This window comes from Solanum dulcamara, chromosome 11, assembly GCF_947179165.1.
Source record: "Solanum dulcamara chromosome 11, daSolDulc1.2, whole genome shotgun sequence".
NCBI classification, from domain to species: Eukaryota; Viridiplantae; Streptophyta; class Magnoliopsida; order Solanales; family Solanaceae; genus Solanum; species Solanum dulcamara.
Genome location: NC_077247.1, coordinates 35,399,405 through 35,423,976, shown reverse-complemented (window position 1 = coordinate 35,423,976; position 24,572 = coordinate 35,399,405). Strand labels below are relative to the sequence as shown.

The 24,572-nt window shown below is 37.0% G+C and overlaps 1 protein-coding gene across 1 annotated transcript; it reads left to right on the top strand.

Annotated features, from left to right (window-relative positions):
• Positions 1–435: 435 nt before the first annotated feature.
• Positions 436–23,821, top strand: LOC129872172 (nuclear cap-binding protein subunit 2). The gene is made up of 9 exons (XM_055947056.1): positions 436–529; positions 5,701–5,770; positions 6,778–7,001; positions 10,654–10,792; positions 10,867–10,900; positions 12,602–12,715; positions 23,141–23,197; positions 23,313–23,419; positions 23,495–23,821. The coding sequence occupies exons 2-9, from the start codon at positions 5,753–5,755 to the stop codon at positions 23,567–23,569; spliced, it is 768 nt and encodes a 255-aa protein (XP_055803031.1). The 5' UTR covers positions 436–529; positions 5,701–5,752; the 3' UTR covers positions 23,570–23,821.
• The last annotated feature ends 751 nt before the right edge of the window (positions 23,822–24,572 follow it).

The window sequence follows — 24,572 nt, the reverse complement described above, 5'->3', positions numbered from 1 at the left end:
TGTATGGTGGTGGTGGAAGGGGTAGTTGATGGAAGACAGAAAAAGTGAAGAAGAAGAAGAAGGAAAAAATATATTATAAAAAAAAACCTTTTCACACGCTCAGATGTTCGTGCAGTACATACCATGTGCCAAATCAGCGAAAAGTGTCAAAATAACACATTTGGGCTTGACATAAAGTGTCTAAAATAAACAAAACTTAGTTGAGGGGTCTAAGTGAAAGTTGGTGCCAACTTTAGGGGGCCACCGATGGGTTCGACCTATAATTTATTAGTAGAATAATATAATACAATGTAATATAATAATTATTTTTGATTAAAAAAACAATGTATAATATAATAAAATAAATTATGAAACAAATACATAAAAAACAATTCCAAACAGAAATTAAAAATAAAATAAGAAAATAACAAGATGGTGATTAAAAAAAAGAAAAAGAAAATAACACATCACTTGTTCAGTTCTAGGTTTCAGACGTATCATATTCACCATTTTCACCATCGCTTCACTGCTTCTTCCACAAGCCCTCAAGGTAATTCTCTCTTTGACTCTCGGATTCTCTTCCTCCTCTTATCTCTCTTTCTTCTTTTTACTGGGAATTTTTGTTGCCTTTTAACTGCATTTTGTCCTGTAATTTGTTTTTTTGCTGTTCATGTTCTGTTTGATGGTGAAAACGATTTAATTGAAGAAAATGGCTAAAATGGAATTTTTATTTGTTGCTATAGTTAATGTTCAGCTTGTCGAAAATTATTTATTTATTTGATCAGTTATTGTTTGAAGAAGACTGCTCAAAGTGAATCCTGATTCCAAAGCATTTGTGAACTGGAGTATCCAAGGTAAGGCTGCGTACAATAGACCCTTGTGGTCGGGTCCTTCCCCGGACCCTGCGCATAGCGGGAGCTTAAGTGCACCGGGCTGTCCTTTTTATATATATATATATATTTTATAAACATAGCGAATAATTTGTTCTCTGGGCCTATACCACCAAAATTGTAGAGCATCCCCACCTTTAGGTAAAACCTATTTTTTTTTTTGGCCCTTTTGTCAAACTGATGAAATCCATTTTATTCTGTCTTCAAGTTCTGAATGTGAACTGGAGTATCTTATTTCTCTTTGTTTTAATCTGGCTTCATCTCTCTGTGACTCCCAAGTTCCATCATTTTAAAATTGGATAAGCACTTAGCACTTGTGGTACGGGACAATGCGATTTTAAAAAATAAAAATAAAAAAAGGGGGAAGTCTCTTGGGCTAGAGATTGCGCTATTTATATCTGAGGGGATTTGATTGCCAGCTATGCATGCAATGAGTATTTATGGGAAGCCAGTATAACTGTCGTTTCTCATAAACTGACAATTAGACCAAGAGTAGATTAAGATAGCCAAGTGCAAATGCCCTTCACAAAGTATTTCTGCAACTCTATGTACCTTTGATACAATCTGTTGTATTTGTGTTAGAGGATTGAGATTCAATCATTCTTGCACGCATTTTTGAAATAAAGCGAAAAAGTTCGTCTCCATAGAGTATCTTCACCATTCCATGAGCTGACCATGGAAATGTAAGTTTTAGAAGTTTAGTTTCTATTACATCGATCTGATAAATAAATTGGCACACTGGCTGAAAAACAGGTAAAGTGGCAAACTTGAAGATATGGCATGTAATTATATTACTAATAGTATGGTCTTTTTGATGAAGACTACATAGGTACCACCTTATGAATCAGTTCTTTACTCTATCAATCAACCATCCTCAACCCCAAATTAATTGTGGATGGCTACATGAATCCTCTTTATTCATTCTACTTTATGCATCATCCTATATGTCACTCTTAACATTAGCTAAATTCTATTTTGTGCAAGAATGATAATAGATATTTAGTTGGTGTTTGTTGTGAAAACTCTTTTGGAGTTTTTTCTAAAGGCCTTTTGAAACCATGTTTGCTTAAGTTCTTACTTGGGGCAGTGACTTTTGAGCCGAGGGTCTTTCAAAAACATCCCCTCTATCTCCATGAGGTAGTGGTAAGGTTTGCGTACATCCTACCTTCCCCAGACCCCACTTGTGGGATTTCACTGGATACGTTGTTGTTGTTGTTCCTGTGAAAAAATGGATAATCATTTTCCTCGGAACCCCTTTTGTAATTTAAAGATACCCTTGATGATATCTTTTGAATTATATGGGTTTGTATTGTGAATTTTGGAAATAGGGTTCTAAATTTTTTTTGTTACTCGAGGTTGTGAGCTTTAACTGCACGGTTCTGATCAAGCAATTTATACTGAGGAAGTGTTTGTGAGAATATATATATATGTATAAAAGTAGAGAGTTATTTCTGATAACCCTTCTACTTACGTAAAACATACCAAAATCAAGTTTGGAAAGAAAATATGGCAGTGAAGAAGCCATGTTGAAAATAATGGAGAAGAGAACAATAGAAACAACACATAATACGATAATCAAAGCAAAGAAAACAAGTGATAATAAAATCAAAGAACAATATAGCAGATTGATAAGGGAAACTAGACAACACTTGACTACTTATTAACCTTCTACTTTAATCTTCGACTTCCATATCCGCCTATCTAGAGTCATGTCCTTAATAAACTACATGTGTATCATTTCTTGTCTAATAACCTCTCTCCAATATTTTTTGGGCCTACCTCTCCCTCTCTGCAAACCCACCATAGTCAGCCTCCCAAATGTCCTCATTAGAAAATCTGTGCATCTCATCTTCAGATGCTCAAACCATCTCAGTTTCGCATCTCTCATCTTGTCCACCATGGAGGGCACTCCCACCTTGTTTTGAGTATCTACCTTTTTAATTCTCTCTCTTCTAGTATGCTCACCCATATTTCCATTTTCTAGCCGTGCGAGTTCTTCATTGGCCAACACTCTGCCCTATATAGTATAACTAGTCTGACAATCACTTTATAAAACTTATCTTTAAGTCTTAGGGATTACTCTTATCACAAAAGACAACGGATGTGAGCCTCTATTTCATCTATCATGCTTTAATACGATGTGTAATATCATCATCAATTTTCCAATTTTCTTGGATTATTGATCTAAGATGCTTGAAGCTTCCTTTGCTAGAGATGACTTGTGTATCAATCCCCTCTTCTACATCTATCACGCGAGTTACATTACTGAAATTAACTCTAAGTGCTTTGTCTTAGTGTCGCACAACCTGAACCCTTTAGACTTCAAGGTTTCTCTCCAAACCTCTAGCCTGTCTCCGTTGTGTGTCTCATCAATCAATACTATGTCATTTGCAAATAGCAGACACCATGACGCCTTCCTTTGGATATGCGTATTAGTTCATGCATCACCAAGAAAAATAGAAATGACCTAAGAGCTGATTTCTGGTGCAATCTTATCACGACGAAAAAGTGATCCGAATCTCTTGCCACTGCTCTCAGCCCTTCACTCACTTGGATCCATCATACATGTCCTTAATCGTCCTAGTGTAAGCAATAGGTACACCTCTAACCTCCAAACATCTCCATAGAACTCCCTTTGAAACTCTGTTGTATTCCTTTTCTAGGTCAATAAACACTATATAAGTCCTTTTTCTCCCTATAATACTCCATAAATCTCCTACGAGATGAATAACTTATGTAGTTAAACACATTGGTTCACGATAATAGACACACTCCTTCTCTCCCTCATTTCCACCTCCCTTTCCCAAACTTTCCTAGTGTGACTTATCAACTTGATACCCTTATAGTTGTTGCAATTTCTTAATATCATCCTTGTTCTTGTAGAACATGATCATTGCACTCCACCTCCATTCTTCAAACATTTTTGACGTCCTAAAAATGATGTCAAACAACCAGTCAATCACTCCATACCTGCTTTATCCGTGCTCTTCCAAAATTCCACTAGAATCTTGTTTGGCCCAGTCGACCTCCCCTTTCTCACCTTACTAAAATCCTCCTTAGCCTCCTCAAACTTTATACTCCTACAACACCCAAAATCTCGACGACTCTCAAAGTGGTCCAAATCACCAATCACAATATTCTTGTCCCCCTCATCATTCAAGAGTTTATGAAAGTATGTTTGTCATCTTCATCTAATGTGTGCTCTCCCACCAATACCTTGCCTTCCTCGTCTTTGATACACTTCACTTGGTCTAGGTCTCAGACCCTCCTCTCTCTTGCCTTGGCGAGCCTATACAACTTCTTATCCTTGCCTTTGTCCTGTAGTTCTTCATATAATCGTTTGAACGTTGTCGTTCTAATCGTTGACTTCACTTCCTTTTTTGCGGCTTTATACTTCTCCCTGTTCTCCCTCTTTTCCTCCTTATCGTTGGTTGCCAACAACTTCACTATAAGCAACCTTCATGTCTTCCACTTTCCTTGGATCGCTCTGTTCCGGTGTTGTCAAAGGTGTGCCTAAGCCCTGAAGCGTCGCTCAAAACATATTGAGCGCTTTGCCTCACTTAATGTGTTCTTTAGTGTTGTCATCAAGCCTCAAAGACATATTTTTCCTTGCCAATGAGCTTTTCCTGAAGAGGCTACACTAAACAATTGATCTTGTTGTTCAAATACTTGTTATTCGTGCTTATAATTATTTGTCTTGAGCTAAACATATATGTTTGTATTTTTCCTTCATTTGTGCCTTTTTTCATTGAAGTCCATGCTTTATTTGCGCTTAAAGCCCCAACATACCTTGGAGCTTTTTTATGCTTTTCAATTTTGATAACACTGCTCTTAACCTATGATTTTTCAAAAAATAATAATATTAAATTATCAGACTTGAGCTCGGAAAAAGTAGGAAAAAAATATAGAAATGTATAAATGTCATGTTAGAGATTGACTCTTGGTCTTGGACAAACCAAGAAAGAGAAGTGAATAGTGTAGACGTATAATTTACTTGTTTTCTGTTAAAAAATGGTAAGAATTATAATATAATGATTTCATTTGTCAATTTTGTTTTTCACACATAAAAGTTTGGAAGAGTGGTACTCAAAAGGGTCACTTTGGTTAGTCGCACATTGTTGTTTTATTTTATACAAAAAAATCTATTTTTCTACTTATAAATACTCATTTCCCCCCAAAAATTGACTTGTTAGACTATTATTGGTAAAAGAAGTTGGGTCCCCCAAATTTGGGGGCCTAAAGCACACGCTTTAGCCGCTTCACCCTGAAGCCAGCCCTGTTTATACCAATTTTTGTCAATGTTCTTTCTGATTTTACAAGTTACTATGTATTCTTGTATATTTCCCATGTGGTGATGGGGGTTCAAAGTCATGATGATATTAGTCTTACTTTGAGTATGAGTAGTCAAGTTACTGATTATTCTTGTTCAATAGGAAAACAAAAAGGAATGAAGCAAATAAGGTCATAAATTTGTATCTTTTTGATCAACTTATGGAAAAAAAGAAATGATAATTTTTGATCAAGTTTAACAAAACTTTTATCAATTTTTTGACTTTTCAGCTCTGTGGAAGTCATAATTTTCAATTAGATTTACCAAAATTTAATCTTTATTCTCATCACCGGTTTCATTTAGAATATGCTACTTTTTTTTGAACTATCATTCAACTCTGAATCAGTCTATCAAAATGCTGGCTGTTAAGTTGAGGCTAGTGTATTGGCGAACTTGATAACTATTATCTTGAATGATTAATCATTCTTTTGTCTATTGAGCTTATTTATAACTCGACAGATTATTTTCCTGTTTTTCTTAACCCGAATTAGAACGTTGCAGTTACTAGGCTCAAAAGATACATAGTGGAAGATATCATTGGGAGCAGAACGTAATGGCTTCTTTGTTCAAGGTAATATGAATGCCAATGTACTTTGCTTTTTCAAGTATGTTGTATACATAGGATATTTGTTCAATAATCAATTGTCCATTGATTTCATGTTTTTAAGTTGCGTCTTTCTTTTTGTTTTCGTGGGTCGTCCTAATGCCCGAAGGGATCTTCTCCTGCTTGTGAAAAGCACAACCTTTGGAGGAGTATATAAAAATACTGCTTAATACATAAACTTGCCTTTTAACTTGGCTTCAGTTGACATATATGCCATTTAACTTGGCTTCACATCTATTCCCTCTTACTTTATGTGTGCACACGTAGACATTTAAACTTGTATGAAGTTGAACAAATAAACACACGTGTCCTACATGACAATTTGCGTGAGATGCACTCGAATTGATTTATATTATGACATGTAGGACATATATTATGCCATGTAAGACGCGTGTGTCTACTTGTTCATCTTTATACAAGTTTAACTGCCTATCTGTGTACGCACAAAGTTGCAGGGCATAGATGCCAGTTGAGGCCAAGTTAACAGGCCCATTTATGTATTATGCCTAAAAATAACTTTTTGACAGCTTTAATCTGTGTATAGCTGCTCAATGCTCATCTGAGGAGCTAACAACTTTTTCCCCTAAACGTTTTCTGTTATGAAGAAGGGGGTTGGGGAAGGGTGCAGTAAGAATCAAATACACCTATTGCATGGAGACTTGAACTTCGTGATTTAACTCGAATTTTTGATAAGCTATAAGCCTTGGTATTGTGAGTAGCTAACAACACAGTCATGGCTTCGTGATTTAACTCGAATTTTTGTTGTTTAGGATGCAAGATACATCTATTACTTTCCATACTTCTGTCTTCTGTATAATGTTAGCATAGTGCAACAATTTAGTTTCCTGCATCTCCATTGACATTTCATGAAATTTCTGCATAAAGAGATTGTGGTGTCCTATTTCCTTTCTTCATCTAGGTTTTATTTGCTTTTAACCATCTTTTAACATTTTCTCTGCTGTTTTTTCTCTTAGGATTTAGCCAAGATTTCAGCATATAGGGACAGAAGGTTTCCAGGAACGCAAGAAGAGTTTGAAGAAGCTTTGTTAAGGTCGATAACTGTTTACGTGGGGAACATGTCTTTCTACACAACAGAGGAGCAAGTATATGAGCTGTTCTCTCGTGCTGGAGAGATTAAAAAGATAGTGATGGGATTGGATAAGAATTCCAAAACTCCTTGTGGATTCTGCTTTATAATGTGAGGCCTGAACTTTCTTTCAGTCTCCAATTTCTTACATTTTGTGTTGCTAACTTTCAACCGTATACTTTCCTCTCCAATTATGGTACACCTGCTCCAGCTTAACTAGTTCCCTCTAGTTCTGATTTTGTCTACTTGTTCAGTAAGGATTTCATATTATGTATATTTCATTTGTTCATGCCACCTGATGAATTTAATAATGATGCCTGCCATTTCTACTCCTTCAAGATAATCGGTCAACTGTTACCCACTGTGTCTTCATATTTAGATGATATATTTTACAATCCTGAGGATTAATACAAGGAACTTAAGAAGTACTCTGAAGATTATTAAGGAAGCTGATAGCACAAACATTATCTGTTCAGTATAGAGTGTTTAGAATAATTGAGATTCTCTCCTAGCATATTGTATGCAATATGAATCTACTAGATGCTATCAAGACATGTAGGTTTTCCAAGTGAGGACAATATACCTGGTAGAGGCAACGGGTCAATATAATTTCGTTTTGTTTTTCATCTTTTTTGTGGGAAGTTGGCTGTAATAGAGTATGGACAATGACATAGGCAGAAGGCAAGACAGATGTCTGTTGAAGATAGTGGATGAACATTGTTTTTTTTACATGAAGGCGAACATTAGTTCCAGTTCTTCTTTGGTGCAAAGGCACTGCTTGAGTAGAAGGAAGTAATGCTCCCTAATTCTAAAGTCGGATGTTCTTAGGGCATGTGAAATGAAAGTACAGGAGGCAAGATAATCATATGGTGAGCTTGTCAGGGATTTAATTCATACTGCTGGATAAGTGTGCAGTTGGCTATTGAGAGTAGAGAAGGCTATAGCGGAATCTATGGAAGTCAGATATGAGTGTTTGGATCTCTTGATAACTTGGATATGTTTAAAGGAAAAAATTGGAAGACTTTTTTTTTTTGGAGATTGGTAATTGTTTCTATTTCTGTAAATCAGTACATGGGTTGTACTGAAAACCATATTTACATAGTGAACTCTAAAGGAACTGTCCTATCCCTATAATGAGTCTAAAACATCAATAATAGAGACAGTGTCATTAGAGTAAATCTGATTACACCAAAAACACAAAGTTAGAATACAATTCAGTTTTACTTGCTGCATAACTCTTAAGATTTCTCTATTTCCAAATAGTCCACCAAATAGTAGCAGGAATGATCTCCAGTTGCTTCTGTTCTTTGCTTGTAATCCTGCTTCTTCCCAGCTGTATAAGGCCTCTGCAATTCTACCAGGCATGGCCCATGAGATGTTTTTGAGCCTTAGGAATAGACTCCACAATTGGCCAGTGACCTTGCACCGGATGAACAAGTGATTGACTGTTTCTGCTGTTTCCCCACAAAAAAAAAATATTGAACATAGTGGAATCCCCCTCTTCATCAAATTCTCCTGTGTCAACACAACTTCCTTAGCCAGTAACCACACAAAACAGGCCACTTTGTGTGAGATATTGGCCTACCAGATGTGTTTCCAGGGCCATTTGGGTGCCGTCATAATTGGGCGGTTCAACTTCCTATATGCTGCACTTACTTTAAAATTTCCTTTACAGTTCCCCAACCACTGCAATATGTCCGTCCTTGTCTCCTGGCCGTTAAATTGTTCAATGATGCTGAAGAATTCTGTAACTCTTGGAATTTCCCAATCATTGAGGTGCTTTCTAAATACAATATTCCACCCATGAGGGGTCCATAGTTCAGCTATTGTACTCTGCTGCTGGAAAACCATATTGTGTATATCTGGGAGAGTGTCTCCAGATTTCCTGCCTCATGCCAATCCTCCTTCCATAATCTAGTTTTAGTGCCATCTATCACTTTAATCTTGTTGTTTGGTTTGAATTCATTCCACAGTGATCTGAAAGATTTCCATAAACTAACACCGTAGGGAGTGGTAACTTCCTTTGTCATCCAATTGTCACTCTCCTCATATTTTGCTTTTATGACTGTGCCCCATAAATTCTGATTATCATTGGAGTACCTCCAAAGCCACTTCATTCTCAAAGCTTTGCTTTGATTCTTTAAGTTCTTTATCCCCAAACCCCCAACTCTCTTATATTTATCTATCTATAATATTAATTGAAAATTTGAATATGTATATTTTAATTTAATAAAAATAAAAATTTAGTTAAATTTTTTATAATATATTTAAAATAATTTTTCTCTATAAAATAATCTTAATATTAAAAGTGCATTAATACTTGTCCTTTTCATAATTTTACTCTCAAAAGCACTTTTTTTAAAAAAGATTAACCAAACACAATCCACTTATCAAATACACTTTTCAAATATATTAGCCAAACACAAATTGTTTTTTTTCAAAAGCACTTTTCTGAAAAGCTATTTTAAGAAAAAAGGCTTCTAAAAATAAGTAGTTTTTAGTAGCAATGCCAAACAGGCTCTATGTTTGACTAATAAATTTTAAAAACACTTTTGAACAACAATTATTGTTTGGCACAACTTTTTCAAAGTGCTCCTAAGTGTATTATTCTCAGAAGTGCTTTTCAAAAAAGTGTGTTAGGGAAAAAACTACTTTTTTTTTGTTTCTGCTACTCTCTAGAAGCACTTATTTTCTCCCAAAAATTTGGCCAAACACCTTACTTTTATAAAATAATACACTTTTAAGTAAAAAATAAGAACTATTGGCCTCCCAAAAGCTTGCCCAAACATGCTATTAATCAAAAAAAAAAATGAAGAGAAAAAAATGGAAGAAGGTTGGGACTTGGATGAGAAAATGGAAATGTACAATTTTTATCACAAAAAGTAAAGTATCTCTGTTCTTGCCTTAAAAACCCAAACCTTGATACTAATAATGTATTTGCAACTTAATGTCATCCATGTATCATCATATTTGTCCAGAAGCTATTTTACAGTTCTTTGATGGCTTGCAGAAAATGTTTGCTAATGTTTCAAGAAAAACTTTTTATAGGTTCCTTCTAAATAAAAAGAAAACTTTCTATAGGTTATGGTGTTTGTTTGGTTGTGTTTCTTTTGGATACACAGGTGGTAGTGGTGGTGGGTGGATTTGTATTTGGGAAGTGTATCTGTTTCTTAGCATTCTCTGTCTTGTGCCCTGTTCCAAGCTTGTCAAATGTGCTACTTTGAGATCTGCTGTCATTTTTATTGACTTGGGTTGACACTTAGAAAGTTTAAGAACAAATGTTTGGATGTGTATTATTATATTAGTTTGACGGGAAGGAGTTAAAATAATGTTTTGAATTGCAAAAAGGAGAGAAGTTAGTTGAAATGAGGTCAGATGATTTAGTAGTTTATATTTACGTCAGAGTAAAAAATTGACATTAGGAAAGACGTGAACTTTTGGATGTGTCCACATAAATATAGATCAATAGAAATGGAATGCAAGGAGTAATCACAATCTTGTCTCTTTGGAGCTTCCACTGTTGCAGTAAGAAGCAAAAACGTATTTGCTCATTGTTTTTTCTCTTTTGATAGTTGAATCTTTTTATAAACACCAAGATGGTATTAGGTGTATGTTGTAGTTTGTCATATTTATATCTTTGAGTTAATCTCCCATTAGGCCATTAGACGCTTTCCTGTACAAGGGAAAGAAAGCCAAAGAAGAAAACAAAAGAAGGTGAGGAGAATATCATTTGCAGCAGTAATAACTGCAAAAATATTTTCAGGTACTACTCTAGAGACGACGCTGAAGACTCTGTCAAATATATCAGTGGAACAATTCTTGATGATCGCCCTATCCGTGTTGATTTTGATTGGGGATTTCAAGAAGGTAGGCAATGGGGCCGTGGTAGGAGTGGTGGACAGGTAATCTCCTCAGTGGCTCATCCTTTTATCTTGAGATTCATACTAGCATTTGATCTGATTTACATTTTCCCCAGGTACGTGATGAATATCGTACAGACTATGATCCAGATATCCTTCTCTTCTATCGATAAGCATGTGTTAATAATTTTCGCTCAACTTCTTAGCTATTTTTTTTTTTAAAAAAATTTGTAGCTATTTTCTTAAATTTTTTAAGTTCAGATAAAAATGTGTTGGTTCTATCATGCACTAAAGTGATGAATATTCTGGAATTGAATAAAACAGACATGGAACTTCTAGGACAGAGCTAGTCAAAGTTAATTCATTGTATTCAGAAGGATGTCAAACTAAGTACTCTTAGCAAATTTGCTTAGGAAAATGTCTCTTTTGATGATCAATAAAAAGCAGGGAAGTGTATGTAAAAGTCTGGTAAAACTTGGCATACTATCATCATGTGTGCCGGTATGGTTTAAGTAAATTGTGGAACAAAAGGATATAGTTTGATGGACTTACATATTCTAATATCATGTATATATGTGGTGTGTGTGACATGTCTATTTGGCAATTGTACCTAAAGTGGTACTATCCAACATGTTCAATTTCGTATATTATTCCTCTATACACAATTGTGCTTGAGGTTTTGGTTATACTTTGTTGATGCAACGTGTTAGGTTACTGAAGTGCCTTCTTAGGAAATATCTCTGTAGTACTTGATCAAGATTGAGATCGAGGGAGGGAGGGAGGCTCTGCATGTGCATCTCTATAGTATTTTCCCAATAAGCTACTTACTCTATGCGTAGCTTCTTGGGGGCATCAAAAGGCTGGTGCTTCAGCTGTTAGTTGTTTTTGGGGGTTCTATGTCACCAATCACCATCTACAAAAACCATAACCCTCTGCATCAAGCAAGTTACTTGATAAGGTAGTGGATAAAGCAAAAGCTTCTTTCCTCTTGTGATTATAAGATTCTATAACATTCTTTCTCAAGTATTAGTGACCCTGATGTGTTTTGCTTTGAGTGAATGAGCCAGAGTCTCAAATCTTTTTGTTTTTATGATGCTGGTGTCTGGGCAGCTTGTGCGTACCTCAACTATTCCACCGGTACCTGCTATACTACCTCCACCAACATAAGTAACACTAATGCTTTGGCAGGAACCAGTATCGCAAATGTGTTTCAATAGCTTTAGTTTTCAGCATCCATATCCAATGGTTTTAGGACAATCGACTTGATGAAGAGGGGGAAATTTCATCTGGTAGTCAATGTTATGTTGCACAGTTTTAACAGGGCAATGCTTTTCTTTTTTAGTTATTTTACAAGGAAATATTTCGAAGTAGATTTTCCTTTATTCTTTTGTATTGAATCAGAACTTCTATGATATAGATAAGTACACTTTTTAGTGTGAGTGACCATCTTTTCAGGAGATGGCTTTTGGCTCACAGATATGTTACTGAATCAAGGATAGGAAAGGTGGTTGAAATTGTTTACATGGTTTGCTAATATATGTGTGTTAAGATTTTATGTTTAACTCTTTTGTCCAAAAAAGATTTAATGTTTAACCCAACTTATCAAAGAAAATAATATGGTTTAATCCAGGTAGATGTACACAGAAATATTTTACTTATGGCTAATCAATTTGGTAAGTTTTAATCACCATATCGGATGATCAGTTGAAACTCTAGCATGATAGTCCAAGCAACTAGGACAATGCTAATTTTTGCATTTGTTCACCCTGAGGTTTAAGATTTCATTCTTTCATTTTTCTTCATTATATTTAAAAATTTAGGACTATCTTTTAATACCTTAACTAGTAATACGTCGAGGTGGTTATGGGAAATTAGTCCAAAAGGAATTGGAAGCACAAAGACAGCTAGTGGATTATGGTACAGGATCATTGGGCGCGTACCCACCAGTTATGCCGCCACCTCACTGTAAGTTTGACTTCTCTTAAGTTCGTAATTAGTTGTTTCTTCGATAATATTGACTTTCTTGTGTCTTAGCAAAGAGCTTCTTTCTCTCATTTTTTCCTTTATTATTTGAAATGTGGAATGTAAAGAGTGCAAATATTTTTCTTCTTCCTTTTTTTCAATAAGGAAATATTTTGATTCAACAGTTAACTTGAAGTTACTCGTTACTGCATATTTAAATTTTACTACTACAGGACTTGTGTGTGCTTCAATGCGGTAGAAAGCTTTTGTTTTAACCGCGGGGGTATGGGGTGGGGAGGATAACTGGCTCCTATAAGTAAAACTAGTGTTTATTAATACAAAGTTGGTTTAATGGTGAAGTTCATCTCTTCTGAGTTGTTATTATCTGTTCGTGTCAATGTTGGTGGTGAAGATCTTTTTTTTGTGGTCATATGACACGATTTTATCCAATCAGTATAACGTTATGTACAACTAGCACTTCCAGCCAACAACCAAACAAAAAACCTTAGAAACTATTTAGCCAACCTGAACAGGCTCAGGACTAGCCTTACAGCTTAGGGAACCAGTTCAAACTATTCAGGCAATCTGCCCATTTACATTTTCCTGGACCAACTGTATGCACCAGCAGAATACTATCCTTATGATGGATTCATACGTCTGCTTCCTTGAGTTGAATCTTCTGTTGTCCCTCTCCATCCATATGGCCTAAACAGCTTTTGCAAACAGGAACTCCAATATAGCATTTCTGGCCTTTAGTTACCCTTGTCTCAAAAAAAGCATTTCTGGCCTTCATATTTCTAACCTTCTTGGATAGCCACCCAACCTCAGTACTCCAGCTCCCAATGTGGCTGTCAAGTCCCAGCCACTGTAGTAGAGTTTTCCAATCCTTGCGAGAATAAGCACAGCCAAAGAAGAGGTGATCTTTAGTCTCCATCACTTGTGTTTCACAAAGAACATAATCTGTGGGCACTTGGATGCCCCATTTGATAAGCCTGTCAACAATGGTTAGTTTGTGATGCAAAGCTAACCGTAAGATAGACTGACGTCTAACCATTCCCCTGAGCATGACTATAGTTTTCCACTCTACTTTTGGAAACTAGGGCTGCATTGCACCATAGGCTGCCTTGATGCTAAATCTGACTGACTTATGGATATTTGGTGCACCTGCAGCTTGAATCCACTCCAGTCCCTAGCAGCAAAAATTTGCCTAACAATCCAGCTTGTTTGCTTTGGGCCTCCATGTCATCTAAATTCCTGCCTTTTATGTAGTAACTGTGTACCCAAAGAACCCACAACTCATCTTTCTTCGTAGACACTGCCAATAGGAGTTTGCCAATTGCTGCTTTATTCCAGATAAAGAAATCCAGAATGTTTAAGCCACCAGTAGACCTAGGCTGACACAATTTAGCCCAAGCCACCAAGGCCTTTTTAGAGTTCTCATTGGAGCCATGCCATAAGAAATTCCTGCATATACTAGTCACCATTGATAACACCTTCTTAGGCAATAGGAACACCTGAGCCTAGATGTTTGCATCTCAAATAAAACACTTTTAATAAGCTGAACTCTACCCCCATGACAGAAACCTAGGAGTCCTCACCCTAGCTGCATTTCTTTCAACCAGGGGCATACATTGACTTATACTCCGTAGTTAACTTCCTAGAAGACAGTGGTACACCCAAATATGTGAAGAGCATTACACCTAAACAAAAGTGGTATATCTAGTATATTTCTCCCTTCAAGAAATGCAGATTGGGAAGGACCAACAATTTAGTCTACCACTGACTTAGACATAGTAGTAATAATCTTGGAAATAAGCTTGTAAAGGGTGGTACAACATGCAATAGGGAGAAAATCTTTGACAAGGTAGGGTTAGTTACCTTTGGCACCAGATTAACCGTGGTAATATTCATAGCTTTCAGAAGCTTACCATTCTGGAAGAATTGTAGAACTGCTGCACTGACATCAGCATCAACACTGACCAGTAGTCTTTGAAAACCTCTGCAGGGAAGCCATCACTGCCTGGTGACTTATCATTTCGTAGGACATTTAGAGCTAGAACTACATCTTCTCTGTTCACCTTCTTCATACAGCGCTGTTGCTGCTGCAGACCGAGACAATAATTCCTCGCAATGCTAATATCAATACAAGGAAGTGTAACTGCTGCTTTCCCCTATAATTGTTGAAGAAAGCTATTGCGTCCCATTTCTCTAGCTGGACTAGTACTTCTTTCTCAGCAGCGTTCAATTGAGGATTAAAGAAGTCTTCATTGAGTTTGTCCTGGACTTCTAAGTTTGTGGCTCTTTTACAAGATTTTGAATGCCACATAACTGGAGTATATGCACCTAATTGTAGACATGAAAGGATATCGGTGTGGGAGGAGATGGTAGCAGTTAGGGGGTTAACGGATGGTCCTTGGGCAGTTTGTGGAGACTTAAACATCACAAGATACCCCTCTGAAAAAGCAAACTGCATTAGGAGAACTTCAGCAATGGAGGAATTTTCAGAATGTATAGAAGATCTGGATTTGATAGATCCTCCTTTGGAAGGGGGCTCATATACATGGTTCGGAGGAGATAATTTTGGAATTGTTGCTAGAATAGATATAATTCTTTTTTCTAAAGAATGGGATGATAGATTCAGGAATATCAAACAGAGCATGCTTCAAAGACTTGGGTCAGATCACTGTCCAATTTCATTGTGATGTGGTGTCTGGGAGTACAACAAATCTTACTTCAGGTTTGAAAATTGGTGGCTGAATACTGAAGATTTTGTAGATAGAGTTAAGGGTTGGTGGACATCTTTTGAATTCATTGGGGAACCAGGCTATATTCTCGCTTGCAAACTCAAAGCACTTAAAGCTAAATTAAAGGAATGGAGCAGCAGCAGCCAAGGGAATTGGGGCATATAAAAAATTCAAATTTTTCAATCATCTTGCTTCGTTTGATTCTATTCAACAAAACAAAGCTCTTACTGAAGAAGAATCAACACAAAAGGCATCACTTTTGACGGAATATGAAGAACATATGAAGAAGTGGCATGAAGGCAAAGATCTAGAGCTCTTTGGCTAAAGGAAGGAGATAAGAACACTAGCTTTTTTCATAAAGTGGCTAATGCTCACAAGAGGAACAACAACATTAGTCAGCTGGAGATACAGGAAAAAAGAATCAATAAGGAAATTACTGAATTCTACCGGAAGCTGTACACAAAAGCAGAAAACTAGAGATCTTCCTGCAATTTCGTTAATAGGCCAACCATTTCTGTAGAGGAAAAGGAGTCCTTACAGAGAAATTTTGACGAGAAAGAGGTCTTTGAATGTTTGAAGATGTGTGCCATGGATAAAGCCTCGTGCCCTGATGGTTTCACTATGGGTTTTTTCATCAAATGCTGGGAAGTAGTGAAACAAGACATCATGGACACTATGCATAATTTCCATACCCATGGAATTTTTGAGAAAAGCTACAATGCCACATATATAACCTTGATACCAAAGAAGAAAGGAGCAAAGGAACTAAAAGATTTCAGACCCATAAGTTTGATAGGCACTGTTTATAAGATCTTGTCCAAGGTGTTGACAGAAAGGTTGAAGAAGGTGATTGACAAGCTGGTTGACTATTAACAAATGGCTTTTATCAAGGAGAGACAAATGATGGATGCAGTGTTGATAGCTAATGAAGTAGTAGACATCAGAATGAATCAGGAGAAACCAGGGATCTTATGTAAGCTGGACATTGAAAAAGCATATGACCATGTTAATTGGAAGTTTCTACTCAAGGTTTTAGCAAGTATGGATCAAATGGGTTAGTTATTGTATCTTAACTGTCAAGTTCTCAATCTTGATAAATGGAGGTCCCAAAGGCTTTTCTCAGCACAGAGAGGTTTAATACAAGGTGACCCCTTGTCTCCTTTTCATTTCATTCTGGTCATGGAAGGGCTGAATAACATGTTCAAAATTGCTAAAGCATCTAGAAGACTTTTAGGATTCGAAATGGCCAATAATTCAGAGTCTAGCAAGGAAATCACATACCTCTAATATGCCGATGACACACTAATTTTTTGTGATGCAGAGGAGAGTCAACTCAGAGTACTAACAAGAGCAACTGGAAACAACAAAAAGAAGAGCTCTTAAACCAAATTGCGAATTTGGAGACTATCCAAGAACAAAGAAGTCTTACAGATGATGAATTGTTACAGAAAACCACTTTAGCTTTGGACTTTGAAGGGGTGGCTAAAAGAGAGGAGATAGAGATCAAGAATACAATGGCTGAAGCATGGGGATAAAAATACGAAATATTTCCATAGAATTGCCACAGCACATAATAGATACAACTCCATTGACAACTTGATAGTTGGTGGCAACAACATCAGCGATCCAGTAGAAATTAAGGAGGTCATCCAAAGGTTTTACCAAAATCTGTACAAAGAATCAGAAGAATGGAGACCTGATTTGCAGCTTAACAATCCCACATGTATAACTGAAGAAGAACAAGAGTGGTTACAAAGAGAATTTGAAGAGAAAGAGATACTAGATAGTCTCAAGCTATGTGCAATGGAAAAGGCAACAGGGCCTAATGGCTTTCCCATGTCCTTTTACCTTGCATTCTGGGATGTGCTTAAAGAGGATATTAAGAATGTTATTCATGATTTCCATGCTAATATAAGGACTGAGAAAAGCTTCAATGCAACCTATGTTGCCCTCATCCCTAAGAAAGCATGGGCTTCAGAACTGAAGGACTTCAGACCAATAAGCTTGATCACTGGAATTTACAGGGTGATAGCAAAGCTACTGGCTGAAAGATTGAAAAGGGTAATAGATAGGTTGGTCAACAAGAACCAAATGGCTTTCATAAAAGGGAGGCAAATTATGGATGCTGCACTTATTGCTAGTGAGTGTGTGGATTCTAGAATGAAAGGAAATGAGCCTGGAATCATGTGCAAATTAGACATTGAAAAGGCTTATGGCCATGTTAACTGGAAATTTCTGTTTAACATACTCAGGCAAATGGGTTTTGGTGAGAAATGGATGGGGTGGATTAGTTTTTGCATCAATACTGTCAAGTATTCTATTCTGGTGAATGGTGAACGTGTTGGATTTTTCCCATCCGGAAGGGGTCTTAGACAGGGCAATCCCCTATCGCCATTTTTTTTGTTTTGGCTATGGAAGGTTTTGATAGTATGATGAGGAGAGCAATTCTAAATAAGTGGATCAGAGGTGCTATAGGGAAAACCAAGGAAATATGTCATCTACTTTATTCTGACGATACCATTATTTTTTGTGAACCTACTGAGGAACAGATAAACTACATCATATTGCTATTATTATTTTTTGAAATCACATCAGGTTTGAAGATAAATCGGATGAAGAGTAGTTTGTTCCCAATCAAGGAGGTACTCAACATCCAGAGTTTGGCAGACATACTTGGTTGTAATGTTGATCATTTGCCTACAGTTTACTTGGGCATGCCACTTGGCTATAAACATAAAGAGATAGTGATTTGGGATGGCATAATAGAGAAGGCAGAAAAGAGATTAACAAGGTGGAGGACTCAATATTTATCATTTGGAGGAATACTCACTCTTATTAACTCAGTTTTGGACTCTCTTCCTACTTATGTAATGTCTCTATTCTCGATACCGCCGAAGGTTGTAAAGAAACTGGACAAGCTCAGAAGGGATTTTCTTTGGCATGGATGTAAGGAGAACAAAGGATATAACTTGGTGAAATGGGAAGTAACATTGAAAAATAGGTACTTGGGAGGATTAGGCATCAAAAATCTGAGGAGATAGAATGATAGCCTCTTGATGTAATGGCTTTGGAGATACAGTGACGAAGATTAGGCTCTATGGAAGGAGATCATCAAAGCTAAATATGGTGAGAACAACCGATGGTGTAGCAATACTAGTTCTATGCCATATGGAAGTGGGGCATGGAGAACAATCAAAGACCTTTGGCCAAAGATAGAAGAGAACACGACTATAAAAGTGGGAGATGGGAGAAAAGCAAAATTTTGGGTAGATGCTTGGAACAATCAGAACCCGCTGAAGGATACCTTTCCTAACTTATTCGTCATATGCAACAATCCTGAAGCAACAGTCAAAGAATGTTAGACCGATCTTGGATAGGATCTTTCTTTTAGAAGATTATTGAATGATTGGGAGGTGGACAGGGTGGCCAACATGCTTCTTCTATTAGAGGACTTCTCAGGCACTACCTCAAATTCAGATTCTATGAGATGGAAGCACGAAAATGATGGAAAATTCTTTGTTAAGAGGGCTTATGAGATAAGTAATGCACATCAAAACAGAAGACAACAATTTTTGTGGAACAATGTCTGGAAAAACATAGCTCCAACTAAAGTAAAATGTTTTACCTGGTTGGTAGTAAGAAAGGCTTGCCTAACACAGGAGGTTTTGAAGAGAAAGAGGTGCATTATAGTCTTCAGATGCCAACTTTGTGGCGAAACAGAAGAGACAAACAATCACCTTTTTTTGCATTGTAAATTCACTTCACAGTTATGGGCCTTATTTCTTACCCTCACTAATACAAGATGGACTACTATGCCTGAGCACACTGCAGATCTGTTGAGTTGTTGGGTTAGAAGAGGAGGGAGCAGGAGCCAAAAGAGATGGTGGAAAATCATCCCACACTGCATATGGTGGAATGTATGGAAAGAGAGAAATAGCAGAAGCTTTGAAGATAGGTCCAATTCCATTGATAAAGTTAAATAGAATTGTATTGTATCTTTTTTATTATTGGTGTAAAAAGATAGAAATAGATGAACTAGAACTAGTAGATTTGTTAGGTTCTCTGTAGGTAGCTTCCTCCTACTCTTTGTTTGCCTCTTTTTGAAGGTCTCCAGCATATCCTTAATGCTGAGGAATACAATGTTACCAATTTCAAAAAAAAAAAAGAAAAAAAAGAGTCAACTCAGAGTACTTAGGATTATTTTGGTTCTATTTGAGGGCATGTCAGGGCTACACATCAACTGGAGAAAGAATCATTTGTATCCTATTAACACAGTGCCTAATATGGAGCTTTTGTCTCAGGTCTTGGGTGGAGATGTAGGTACACTACCAACTAAATACCTAGGAATGACTATAGGAGCCAAATCAAATTTTAAGAGAATTTGAGATTCGGTAATTGAGAAGTGTGAAAAGATTTTGATAGGGTGGAAGGTTCAATACTTATCTTTAGGGGGCAGGGCCACTCTTATTAGTTCAGTGCTTGATGCTCTGCCAATATATATGATGTCTTTATTCCCCATTCCAGATGGGGTTATACAGATGATTGATAAGATTAGAAGGGATTTTTTGTGGAATGGAAACAAGGAGAAATAGGGGTTCCATTTAGTCAAATGGTGCAAGGTGATGCATGGGAAGAAACAGGTTGGGTTGGGCATTAGGAATTTAAAACGGTAGAGTAAAGCACTCAAATTGAAATGGTTGTGGAGATATTTTCAGGAACCTCAAGCTTACTGGGTGGTGAGGATAACGAGTGGATAACAAAGGAAGTAAACTCCCCTTATGGAGTGGGCTTATGGAGATCCATAAGAATACTTTGGCCTCTGATGAAGGCTCACTTCTATCAGGGTAGTTAATGGCTGCAGAACATCTTGCTGGGAGGATAAATGGCTTGTTAATTCTTGTTTGAAAGATCTCTTTCCAAACATCTATGGCCTGGATCTACAGCAAGTGAAAACAGTAGAAGATGCATGGTCAACACATGGCTGGAATTTCCAATTCAGAAGTAACCTAAATGATTGGGAAGTGGATTCATTAGTTGAGCTGTTCAGAACCCTGGAAGAATTCATAGGCACAAAGGAAGGTCCTGATAGACTTTGGTGGAAAATGGACTGTAGAGGATGCTTCAGAGTTAGTTAGCCTATAAGCTTCTCAATAGAGACCTTCAACAGATGGACAACTGGCCTTGGAAGAGCATATGGGAAGTTAAAATACCCTACAGAGTAGCATGTTTCAACTGGTTGTTATGACAACCTTAGCAAGAGAAATTTCAACATTTGCTCAAAGTGCTACATGTGTGGTGAAGAAACTGAGACAGTCAGCCATCTATTCCTAAATTGTAGGATCACAGACATGCTATGGAAGATCTTCATTAGCCTTAGAGGTATTGTTTGGACAATGCCAAGAAAGATTATTGAGGTCTTGCTCAGCTGGTAAGAAGCAGGTTCAGGATTGACACACAAATAGATGGAGGATTGTCCCAGCCTGCATTTGGTGGACATTCTGGAAAGAAAGAAATTCTCGATGTTTTGAAGACATTAGCTGTTCAGTTCAGTGGATCAAGTTGAACTGCTTTGGACTTTTCTGTTTTTGGGCTAACCAGAAATACGTAGAAGATACTGCTTCAATGATAGACACCCTTGTTTTTTGTCAGGTTGATGAAGCAGTTTGTTCTTCTTTTTCACTTGTAAATATGGTTTCTGCAAAACCTAGGTGCTGTATTGATAAATATATACAAATTGTTACCTTCTCAAAAAAACAACATAGCATACCCCTTTATTTCCTGGCCCCAAACTTCCTTGGCAGCTGTGTGAAAGTCATCTTGCTTGGCAGCTTGAGTAACAATTTCAAGAGCCTGAAAAGCCTCTTCAATGGTCTGGTAGGCAGTCCAGTATTTAGTAGCACTGGGGAATGATTTGAGCACCCAGGGAGCATGAAATCAGCCTCTACATGCCCAAAATTAGTAAACCGGTCAGCACTGCCAAACACCCAATCGGTATTGCTATATACTGATTACTGTGTCTTCAACCCCTCTTTTTTTTGCACCAGGAGTATTCACATCCTCTTTTAGTAATTTGCCCAAGACTCAAGTGAATTCAGACCATAAAGCGTAGAAGTCTTTTTTCTCCCCACTTGAATAGAAGAATGAAGGGACTCCTTACAGTCAAGTGACTGAATGCTCCTCTACAACTACCTTTCGCCCAACATGATCACGAACGATTTCTTGCTGTGTTATTCTGCTTCCTCACTCTGCCAGCAGCCTATGGGTGATAAGAGGTTAAGTGTTTACAAGTGGTTGCGCTTAACTAGATCCAAAAGGGGAGAGTATCTAAGCATTGTTGGAAGTCTCTAGTTTCGTTCTGATGAACAAGGACCCCATGATCTGTCCTCAGTAGCTAATATGGTGTTGAAATCACCCAAGATCAGCCAGGGAAAACCATCAGTAGGTGCAATTGCTCTTAGTTGATCTCATAAAGTGTTTTTGTCTGCAATGGTATGTAGTCCATACACAAAGGTGACTACAGTAACAAAGCTTGAGTTCCTATCCTCAATCTGGCAGTGAATAAGTTGTGATGTAGCTAGCAGAGTAACTATTGTCACATTTCCAGGTTTCCAACATGACCAGATCCTTCCATTTGGTGCATAATCATAATTAGTAAAGAAGTCCCATTCTCTACCAAATTGTTACTGAATTTTCTTTGCTTTGGGTCTCTTCACTCTGGTTTCTATAATGCCAATAACCTCCACCTTATGCTTAAGCAGAAAAGAATTCATCTCCTATGCTTGTAGGGCCTATTCAGCCCTCTTTTGTTCAAAGATGTGATAATCATTGGGGTGTGGGTATGGGTGGGGTGGTTCAATAGGTGTAATCCCTTTGAAACCCTCAGAAATTGTCTGCTGCCTCTGTTGTCCAGTATCTTCAATTCCAGGAGTAGCTTGTGCGCTGCTCTCCTGGTGGTCTTTCTGAATTCTGAGGGGTGCATTGGCTCTTGCAGCTAGGACCTCATAGTCAATAGCCCCTTTGTGTTTGCCAGCATCAATCTGCACTTGCTTCACTTTGTCAACCATCTCAGGCAATAGTGGTACATCTTGTACATCCACTGCCTTCGTCTTCCTTCTACTTTGTCCTTCCTTTTTTTTCCTGCATACAGCTTGGCTCTCGAAAGGTTCTGTGCACAATCTGTAGAGAACTGTCCAAATTGACAACACTCTGGACAGAACTTTGTCATCCATTCATATTCCACATCCTGTTCCAACATCTCCCATTCGGTTTCTCAACGTTCAGCTCAATTTGGAGGGGTTGGGTATTGTCGATCTCAATCAATACACGAGTACGAAATCCTTTCACTGTGAGCTGTTAGTTTATCAGTGCATTCAGGTTTACCCAAAAAGCTCCCAATTCAACCCAAGTTCTCTTCTGTCCAATATTGTAGAGGCAGTCCTGGGAATTGCATCCAGAGGGACACCACTCTCATTGACTCCTTCCTCACCTGAAAATCATGAACCCAATCTGTAAGGATGATAGGTTTTTCTTGCACTTCCATTAACTTCACAGCATCCCAAGTTTATCTGTGGTGCTCAAACTGTTCTTTTTGAAATATAATATAATATGATTTTAAAATGTGGTTCATTTGTTGTAAGATCTTTTACTGTGTCTATTTCATTGACTGATACAAGAAATGCTGCAGATGGTAGACATAGTGGTGGAAACCATGGTCGTGGAGGCTCTTATCGACATGGTAGAGGTAAGCTCTTCAAAGCTTTTGATTCAGTTCTAATGCTCTACAACATTGTATTTTTTGTTTCATTAGAATAGATTTAACAAAGAGGAGGAACTCTTTTATCTTATGTGGAAAACAGACTATCATCGCAAGCGACACAGGGAAGATGACCACCATCGGCCAGATTATCCAAAGAGGACTTATGACCGCGAATCTAGGAGAAGCTCTGATCATGAATCTAGACCGGTATGTTCTTTTATACTCTTTGAGCTGCAAAATCCTTTTATTTCTCTTCGGTTTTAGTGAAATCTTGTCGCGCAGGAAAAGAATCCACGTTTCCGTGAGAGTGGTGATTCTGATGAAGAGGAGGATGATGATAGGAAGCGGCGTACCTAGTTGTTTTATTTCTACATGTAGATTGCTGTGTGTGTTACTTTAGAAGGGTCTCTTTCTTGCTCTCATCAAGTTCCTTGTGCACAATTAAAAATATTGTAACATTAGGGAACATATTTGCATCAAAGAGCTGACTCTTGTTTTACCTCCATTTGTTTGTATTTTCTGATGGACACTGGGATTATTTTTGAATGATGTTACTCTCCAAATCTCAAAACTGAAGGTAAGAATACTCTAGTTGCTAGTGCTTCATAATATGGTAATTAAGTTCCAATCAGGACACTACTGAAATTTCACGTACAAGTTCCAACTTTAGGATAGTACTTATAACATCACATTACCAAATGTACAAAAAAATCACAACGGATATTTCACGGCTGGTAACAAAAAAAGGGGATAATTTGATGGTAGAGAAAATAATGGTTTAATTTCTGTATGAAATGTACAAAGAAATCTATAATTGAGTAATTTTGAGGGCGGCAATGGGATAATTTTATGTGTGGTTGGTACCTGTATAAAAGTGAAACTCCAAAACAATGTCTTGGAGTTGAATTTATAATTCATTCACCTCAATTTACACAAGTTAATTTTCAAAAAAGTATCTTGAAATTATAATTCCTTCGTCTCAATTTATCAAAAACAAATCATAAATATCTGTATAAAACTTTGAATTGCAATCACTTTTGAATGTAGAAAAATGTCATAGCATTATTGGAAAAAAAAATGATTATCCAGAAATGAATACGGAGAAAACAACGTATTACAAATTTACAATATACTTTATTTGGAACTAGCATTTAGATCGTTTATACTATCAAGCCTTTTATGTTTTGAGTAGATAGATCTCATGCTCAGATTTAATTTATTTTTAAAGTTTTTTTTTATTTCCTCCAGTTTATTTTGTATTCGGCCGAAATTAAACTATTTTAAATACAAGATATTGAGAATTAAATTTTTTAGTTAAAGTCAAAGAAAAGATAAAGAAAATAAAAAAAATAAGCAAAAT

Excerpts from the sequence above, each read along its gene's own strand:
- LOC129872172 (XM_055947056.1), top strand. Across the intron at positions 10,793-10,866 it reads GTGGTAGGAGTGGTGGACAG|GTACGTGATGAATATCGTAC; the intron begins GTAATCTCCTCA and ends CATTTTCCCCAG. Across the intron at positions 23,420-23,494 it reads CTGATCATGAATCTAGACCG|GAAAAGAATCCACGTTTCCG; the intron begins GTATGTTCTTTT and ends CTTGTCGCGCAG.